The sequence below is a fragment of the Pyxicephalus adspersus genome, chromosome 5, assembly GCF_032062135.1.
Source record: "Pyxicephalus adspersus chromosome 5, UCB_Pads_2.0, whole genome shotgun sequence".
NCBI lineage: Eukaryota > Metazoa > Chordata > Amphibia > Anura > Pyxicephalidae > Pyxicephalus > Pyxicephalus adspersus.
This window is the reverse complement of record NC_092862.1, coordinates 14,034,936-14,043,722: the sequence shown is the minus strand read 5'-3', so window position 1 is coordinate 14,043,722 and position 8,787 is coordinate 14,034,936. Positions and strand designations below refer to the sequence as shown.

Here is an 8,787-nt window from a genome sequence, read left to right as displayed (position 1 = left end):
CTACTACTACTGCTGATACTACTACCGATACTGATACTACTACTACTACCGATACTGATACTACTACTACTACCGATACTGATACTACTACTACCGATACTACTACTACTGATACTACTGCTACTACACCCGTTAAAAAGAAATTTCAGGTTTTGAATAGTTCTAACCAATGTCCAACACATCCCCAACTAAATCACCATAATGGGAGTAAATAATAACAATGACCACACCATTTTTATATATTGAGCACAATATTTATAGAAAAAAAAAAGACTAAAAAAAGGAGTAACAGTTTTATAAAACACAAAACATATATTACAATATTGTACATTGGAAATAGATGTACTAGGACAGAGGCCGCCTAGAGTTAAATAATTTAACACCATTCTGCAGGGAAGAGCGAGCGAATTTCGTCAGTAGTGCTCCGATGGTTTGTTTTTCCCCACACAGATCCCTAGAAAATAGAAAAACAAGATGTGACAAAACATCAGGGGATTTTTCAATCATAGGTCTGAACAGGGTCAGCAACTAACGGAGGAAATATTTTCTGTGCATAGATCAATAGAGAAAAGAATGCAACAAATACAAACAAAGATTATTTACTTGATATAGGGTGCAATATCAGCTTCTGTCCATTTCTCTCTCATGTTAAACAAGGTGTTAAACCGCTCCTGAGTGTCCTCCGGTAAGTCTTCAGTCTTCAACAGAAAAATAGTCTCTGGTCGAGAGGATCGATCCACCAGGGCTAATCCCTAAAAGAAAAAAAAATTATGTAAAAAAGGAACAGTAATGTACTTAACCAGCTTAGATCCAGCATACCAAACCCTCTTGGTTACAAGACCTTTACTTTACACTACTACCATACACTGGTTAGGGAAGGGATCAAAACCGAATAAATAATGTAAAATATTTACTAATATTTATTAATATTCTTATTTACACACTAGCTCTAGTATTTATTGGTTATCACAGCAATCACGCCATTAGGGAACAATAAACAAGGCCACCTTTTCAAAAAAATGTTAGTTGTCCAATGACTGCTTCATCCCATGGGTTCAGTGTGCATGATTCTGAATGCAGCCGACAGTACATAAGCCAAAAAATACACAAGGAATAGAGAACCCGGCCCGCCATCCATTTTATTGCTGCAAATAAGTGGTTAAAGTAGATCTAAACCTAGTCACCTTGTAATGGGAATAACTGGTAACTCCACAAATTAACTATTATTATTAATAATAAACAGGATTTATAAAGCGCTAACATATTATGCAGCACTGTACATTAAATAGGGGTTGCAAATGACAGACAGACACACACAGCAACACAGGAGGAGGAGAGGACCCTGCCCCGAAGAGCTTACAATCTAGGAGGTGGGGGAAGTAGCACACAATAGGAGGGAGGTTATGGAACGGTGGAAGTAGTGAGGGTTTTAGGAAACAGAAGAAGACGGTAGGTGAAGTTGAAGTGTTTGGTTTTGAGGGCTCTTTTAAATGAGCAGAAAGTAGGAGCAAGCCGAACAGGACGAGGAAGACCATTCCAGAGGGTTGGGGCAGCTCAAGAAAAGTCTTGGAACCGTGCGTGTGATGAGGGTATGAGTGAGGAAGCCATTAGCAGGTCAGAAAGGTAAGTGGGACAAGAACTGTGGAGGGATTTAAAGGCAAAGCACAGAAGCTTGAATTTGATTCTAAGTTGAAATGGAAGCCAATGAAGAGAACTACAGAGATGCAGCAGAAGAGGAGCGGTGGGAAGGATGGATGAGTCTGGCTGCAGCATTCATAATAGATTGTAGAGGAGAGAGTCGGGTTAGTGGAATACCAGAGAGGAGGAGGTTACAGTAGTACAGATGAGATATGATTCTAAAAGATAAGGGCACTTTTGTAATATTATTACACCTAATTTACACATATAGTGCTGTATCTGTGCTTAGTCATTCCCTGCAGATCTCACAAGAACAGAGGCTTAGAAAAACATTTAATGTTGAAAATGTACCTTCAGTTGGTCTAACCTAGTCGTCATCCCTTCAGGAACACTTTGCTGCCACACTTCTTGAAACTCTGAGAGATTAAACTTTACTGCATTCTGTAGAAGCATCTGGGCAGTGGCTCTGCAAATTTTGTCTTCATTCAATGCATAGAAAACTTCACCTTGCAAAATAAAATTACAGCAGTTTATAATTTTAATAAGAATCTACATGAACATAAAATTAACTTACAGATCAGTCTTACCCAACCCATGTAACATGGAGGAAACCTTGAAATAACTTTCAGTTCTTGGGGAATGCCTGCTATATTTCCTATATCCACAGCTCACAGTTTATTAGCGTGGCTGTCAGTACAAAACTAAATTGCTTTGATTTTGCACCCATGCTAAACAGCCACATAACCTGATCTCATTTTCCTATTTCCTTACAAGCTTGTTGGGCATACACCATCAATCCTCCAAAAAATGGAGCAAATAAATAAGATAATTTCAGACTTTTAAACTGTTTAAGGAAGAGAAATTAACACTCACCTTCTTCATCAAAACGTTTTCCATAGCATTCTAGACAGTGCTGGATCATCTCCCTAAAAGAAAACCAAGAGATAATAAAAAAAAAAATGGGCAGACACTGTCTGTAAAATATATACAGTGTTCACATGCAATAATGAGATCTTACTCAGGCTCAAGAGGTCTCAGTTCCTGTAGAGATACGTTAAGTGGTATGCGACTAAACGACCATGACTCGGAGTCCATTAACTGAGTAATGTGACCGAGCAGCTTCATTTCATAATCAAAGTCCAGAAGCCTCCAGAACCCTGAAAGAAATACACACAAATATTCTTAAAGGAAAGCACAAAATTTTATAATAACCTAAGGGGCTCTTTTATATTGGAGAATTGATATAGCCAAGCGTCTCAGTTGAAGAGAAATAGACATATGACCGACAGGTTTTCCCGCATGTTAATACCCATTTCTGCCAGCTTCAAAGTCCAGAAGCTGGCGAAACTCAAGAGAACATTTGTAAAGCATATCGCTGTGCACCACTTGTTTTTTGGGGGATTTTGGCCAGTGGCTAAACTATTGCTTTATACATAAGGGTCTAAGGAAGGCAGAACAGGGATTGAGAATTGTGTCAGTATGCTACTTTTAAATGTAATGCCTATTTCTAGCTTTCGTTTTCTGTTTCTTTAAAATCTATTGATTTCATTAGAAAATGCTGAAGAGGGGACAGGGATGTGACATGACTATCAGTTGTGGTGCGTGTAACACATGCATGCTAACATGTGTTATGTTAAGTCAACGCATTTTTTTTTTTTTAAAGGGAAGAACACATGACAACAGATCTAAAATCATGCCTGCTGAAATTTAATTAGTTCAGACTACCAACCTGCATAAAAAAGTATACCGTGCTTTGCAGAGTGAGGCAATCTAGGTGCTTTGGAGTGCCAAAGAGCACCAGTACACGTAAGCTTGCAAAACCTTACCCCAAAGCAATAGTGCAAATGGGCCCTATGGGGATAAAGCATGAAGAAATGCTTAGCAGAAATGTACTGCATAGGTTTATTTTTTTCCAGACTTATACATTGCATTCTATTCAGAATATAGGGACACTGGCAAGAATCCACCATGAGTTTCTGGTGCAGTAAATGTGCCTGAAAAGAAGACATATGAATTGCTCCATAAAACAAACCTGGCCAATTCAACTGACTATATGAGGAAACAAAAAAAAAAATCACATACAAAAGAACAAAAGCAAAAAGTAACTGTTTAGTACAATAATGACACAAAACATTACCATTTATTTGGCATGCATGTATGACTTTAAGGTGGTCCATTAATTCTTCATAGCTGGCTTGAATCTGACTCAGTAGGTCCTCTTTTGTGTACTGAAACAAACAACAAAATGATATCGTAGCTGATCACGGGTCAAAACAAAGCAATCCCAGACAGTAAGGTTTATGTGTACACTTTACATTTTTTGGGAAAAAAAAACAATTAGATCTGGCTGTCATTGTTATAAGTAATCTTGATTACAAATCAGATTAATCAGGATAGCAAAAGGGCTCCAACTTCACCCACCCTCATCATACACGATGATCTGCTACAAACATGTAAGTAATGAAACACAGCAAAAGCTGAACTCCAAACAGATACAATAGATACAAGTAATGCACCCATGCCAAAATGAGTGCCAGGGAACAGAGAGAACACAGCTGATGCAAATCTTACAGTGCCAGAGAGAAGGTTCTTAAGATGTCCCAGTCAGTAAGTGGGCAAGAAAAGAGCAGCATGGCACTAAGATCATCAGTCTACTCCTCTCTCTACTAAGGAGGCTCTCCGCAATATGGAGAATGCCCTACTATGCAGTAAAGCATAGTTGGCCTGCAAAGCTGCCCCTTGCATCCCAAATCAAAACTGCTGCTTTACAGGGGAAGTCAGTGAAATGCTGGTTTTGTTTTGAATAGGGTGGGGAATGATTAAAATTAAGGCACCAGCAAATAGGTGTGCACCAAAAAAGAATTTACATAACAATGTTTGAACGGATATCGTGATAAGGATTAAAAAAACAAAACAAAAAAAAAAAAAACACAGACCACAAGATTGGTGCCATCACATCAGCCTTATTAATCCTCACCAACACTGTGCTCTGGCTCTTGTCCTGCTCGTTCTCTGGTCCCTCGTAGGGGTTCTCTAGCAAAAGTTTTTTCAGCTTTTTTAGTTTTGGCCGACATCTCCTTAGCTCCCAGTAATGATTAGAGAATCCAGCAATCTGCAACACAAGGTACGTAAGAGGATTACATAGCAAATTCTTGCAAGGATTCCCACAAACATAAAAGCCCACTGTCACATGACTGTGGAATAAAAATAAATGCGTATCATGCCATTGAGTATGCAGGTTTATGCCACAACAACTGCGGATGGCATAGCTATGAATACTGAGCTGGTGTGATGTCTGCACAGGTAAACAGACATTAATGTTCCCTCCCCCCAAAAAATTTGGAAGCATCAAGTGACAACCATTTCAGGATAGATAGGATAGAAGGATAGGATAGAATAGAACAGGAGAGAATAGGACATATTAGAATAGAAAAGGACTGGAAAGAATAGGATAAAATAAATAGAATAGAACAGGATAGGATAGAAGAATAGAATAGCATGGGACAGGACAGGATAGAATAAATAGAATAGAATAGAGCAGGATATGATAGGATAAGACAGAACTAATGTAGAAAGTAAAGTAACCTTCATACCTATTACAGTCCCTTACTATTCTCTGACGCGCTTACCTCACACTGCCGGACACTGAGGGATGGCTGGTCGCAGGGAAGCTGGTCAGGGGTTTTGCACTCTGGGATGAAGAGCAACAAATTGGAGGTGTCAGCAATTTTCAGGTCATAGGTTTTGTCTTGGCTACAAAGCACGGCGTGATCAATCTTGTCCCCTCGGATAATCAAGCTTGGGAGAAGAAAAAAAAAAATAAAGGAGTTAAAGATATGGAGACCAAATCCAACCAGTAAAGTAATGCAATGAAGACATTTAAAGGATCAGCCCCTAAAACCGTCCCAAAGTATTAAAGTTCTCCAAGACTGGAGAAGATAGACTATCATGGGAGAAACTGAGTGATGCAGAAAACCTGGAACAGATCCGGTCCAGGATTATTATTTTTCAACAGGATTTATATAGCGTCCACATATTACTCAGAGCTGTACATTAAATAGGGGTTGCAAATGACAGACAGATACAGACACTGACACAGGAGGGGGAGAGGACCCTGCCCTGAAGAACTTACAACATTTGCCAAATAATAGCTAATGATTTTAAGGAATCCATTCCAAGTTAGCTGGATCACACGGGTTCACCCATAAAAATCTAACTTCTCCAGTCTTGGAGAACTTTAATAAATCAAACTCTTAAGATTACTAAAAAAATATAATCTAGATGAGCACTGTGCCGTGGGTAACAATTGACAGCTATTTGTGACACAGTTTAGCTCTAAGTTTTTTTTAGGTATGCCTGAAAGCAGAACTAGGCATAAAAAAATTGTGAGCAGGTATGTTGTTTATTGAAGGAGTGACAAGTGATGTATCTTCTGCAATATAACAAACCTACCTGATCTTTTTTACCCAAACTCACCTCTACTCCAGCATCTTCACTTGGTCCTTGTCTGGGTTTGATCTTCAACCATCTTGATCGGCCAGAAAGATATTACTACAACGCATGGGCACAGACGCTCATTCCTGGCAGCCAGCTATGCTGGGATCCAATGCATGGAGCACATGCGCAGCTCAGTGTACATTAAAGAGAAGACTTCAAACAGGCAGGTAGGTTAGTTTTATTGCAGACGAAACATTGCCTGTTCATTCTGCAATAAAGAACCTCCCTTAAAGCTGAATAAAAGGGTAGATAATCCTTTTATATAAAGTAAAAATATAAAAAAAAATTTTCTAAAGGGTGAAGCACCTACCCTTTCGGCGATCAAGACACAATGGGAACGCAGAGCCTCCTGGCTGCTTCTTCTGGGCATTTTCCTACACTAAATAAAAGGGAGATCGGCTCTCTTTTTTTTCCCCTTTACAGCAGTCTACCTCACCCGCTCTTGCACCTGAAAAGTGCAAGATTGGGTGACGTAGCCAGAAGAAGGAGGAGGATGGCGGTGGATCTGCAGAATTTAAGGTTGTGTTTTTGTTATTTTTCGGTTTAGTTCCGCTTTAATGCAATTTTTAGTTCTGTATTCTGCATAAACCTTTCCCCCACATGACTGGCCTAACATGCATGAAATATCAGACTATCAGTGCTGGAAATAGGAGATTATTATTATTATTACCTTCCCAGCGGTAAACCCGAATGTACAGCTGAATACCTAGTAATCCCATGTCACACTCAGGGTAGTTGAAAAAGTAAAAAACAAACACTTACCTGGGCCCACCCATGTCCTCCAGTGTCCTGCCATCTTCTGGCCGCGTCCTCTTCGTCGAGTGCACTGACATTATTTTGTATTGCATTCAATACAAAATAACTTTATGAAAGCAGTACATTGTCTTTCATGAAAATTTATCTTACAGTTTATTATAATAGTATGAGTATAATAAAATTTGAAACAAAATCATGTCAAAGTTTATTATTAAATTTATTTTTTTTTTAAATTTATTATGTTGAGATCATTTTGTGTTTTAAACTTTATTATACTCATACTATTATATTATACTGTAAAAAAAAATTTTCATAACGACCATTGAACCCCTTTACCCAATTAAATCCGGAACGAAATGGAACGGGCCAGGAGTTAAAACGGATTTATGTTACCCCCACCTTTTTACGCGGGCCAGTACTTAAAATGCGGGTTCAAATTGATAGTAAAAACCGTTACAAAAGAGGGGGAGAGGCCTCTCTCCAAGAGAGCTTAAACTAGAAGGGGGGGATTTATACACACACTAGGAAGGAGATACCAGACACACTTTTGCATATACAATATGTTGGCTTTGTGACCATTAATTATGATTATTAATAAACAGTTTTTATATAGCGCCAACATATTACACAGCGCTGTACATGAAATCGGACCATCCTACCTGCCTCCAGATTCAATCTCCTTACACAGCGTCTCATCCAGTTCCATCAGACAATAATCCCCGGACGTGAATGTACTGCTGAACGCCAGGCATTGGGCCGTACTCCGCAAATCCTCCACGTTCAGCTTTGCAATTTGCAGCGTTGCCTCCACTTCCTCCTGCGATCTACTCATTGTAGAGATGAAATCAGCCCTCTAGATTGGTCTGGGGCCAGAAAACCTGGAAAATAATGATTTAGACCATCAGTGACCCCAATGGGGAAATTTCTGCTCATTTCCTGTCCCTGTGACAACTATTAGGAGGAAGCTATAGACAAAGTTACAAATCTGTATAGCAATATTAATATGATGGGGGATATAGAGAAGAAAGGAAATGTATGTAATGCAATATATAGACACCAACCATTGATTCCCCCAAAGCAGTGCAGAATATATATCAATAACAGTACACACTGCTATAATACCAGCACAATGGCATGTACAGAGACAGCTGTTATCCTATGCACGCCCTATCATACCACCTCCACAATATATGAAGGAGCACTCCATACACACCGGGGAAGGGGCAGCAGCCGGTTGCTCGGTGCAGACTTCAATACAGCGACCAATGGGGAGCGCGCAGTGCATTCTGGGAGGAGAAACTTCTCAGCGCGCGCGCGGAAAACTTTCATTCAGCAGCCCGGGGATAGTCACGTGACCGCAAGTGTACCACGTGCTTTGAGGTATGCTGTCAGCGTGCGGGGACAGCCACGTGACTGGCTTAGTATCACATGACCAGGGTTTTGTTGTCAGGGGAAGGCGCAGAAGTAGTAGTGTATGATTGCTGGGACTTGTAGTTCTGCAGCTGTTAATATGGAAATACTGACGTGTAGCAATGTGCTTGGACCAAGTGTATGTATAGAGGTTCCTAAAACAGGGTTCCTGCAGAGGTTGCTGGGGGTTACCTAAATAATTTGGGCCTCAGGTCAGTTTAAAGCGGAACTAAGCCAAAAACAAAAAAGAATACATTTACCTTTAATCCTGCAGGCCCCTCAATGGCGCTGGTCCTTCCTATGATCTGGTTCCGCGTCGTTCTGGGATTCCTCTTTGTCAGCCCCAGGCGCCACCATCTTCATTCTTCACTTCTTCTTTTCTTCCTCAGTTTCCTTGAAACGTCATCTGATTTCTCACTGCACAGATGCGAGATCAGGTAATGTAGCCGCTGTAACGGGAAAAAAGAGAGCCGATCTCACTGTGCA

General features: G+C 40.0%; 1 protein-coding gene across 1 annotated transcript; it reads right to left on the bottom strand.

Moving 5' to 3' along the window:
- Positions 1 to 232: 232 nt before the first annotated feature.
- On the bottom strand, positions 233 to 8,236 carry DSCC1 (DNA replication and sister chromatid cohesion 1). Its single transcript, XM_072410689.1, has 10 exons — positions 8,105 to 8,236; positions 7,551 to 7,769; positions 5,268 to 5,436; positions 4,616 to 4,750; positions 3,776 to 3,866; positions 2,657 to 2,795; positions 2,512 to 2,564; positions 1,990 to 2,144; positions 604 to 752; positions 233 to 454 (listed from the first exon to the last, which is right to left on the bottom strand). The coding sequence occupies exons 2-10, from the start codon at positions 7,721 to 7,723 to the stop codon at positions 346 to 348; spliced, it is 1,173 nt and encodes a 390-aa protein (XP_072266790.1). The 5' UTR covers positions 7,724 to 7,769; positions 8,105 to 8,236; the 3' UTR covers positions 233 to 345.
- Positions 8,237 to 8,787: the final 551 nt, after the last annotated feature.

Bases quoted from the DNA above. Each gene is read 5' to 3' on its own strand.
- DSCC1 (XM_072410689.1), bottom strand. From the start codon at position 7,723: ATGAGTAGATCGCAGGAGGAAGTGGAGGCAACGCTGCAAATTGCAAAG. The intron at 5,437-7,550 runs GTAGGATGGTCC...TCTTCTCCCAAG, and splicing joins GAGATTGAATCTGGAGGCAG to CTTGATTATCCGAGGGGACA. The intron at 4,751-5,267 runs GTAAGCGCGTCA...CTTGTGTTGCAG, and splicing joins TCAGTGTCCGGCAGTGTGAG to ATTGCTGGATTCTCTAATCA.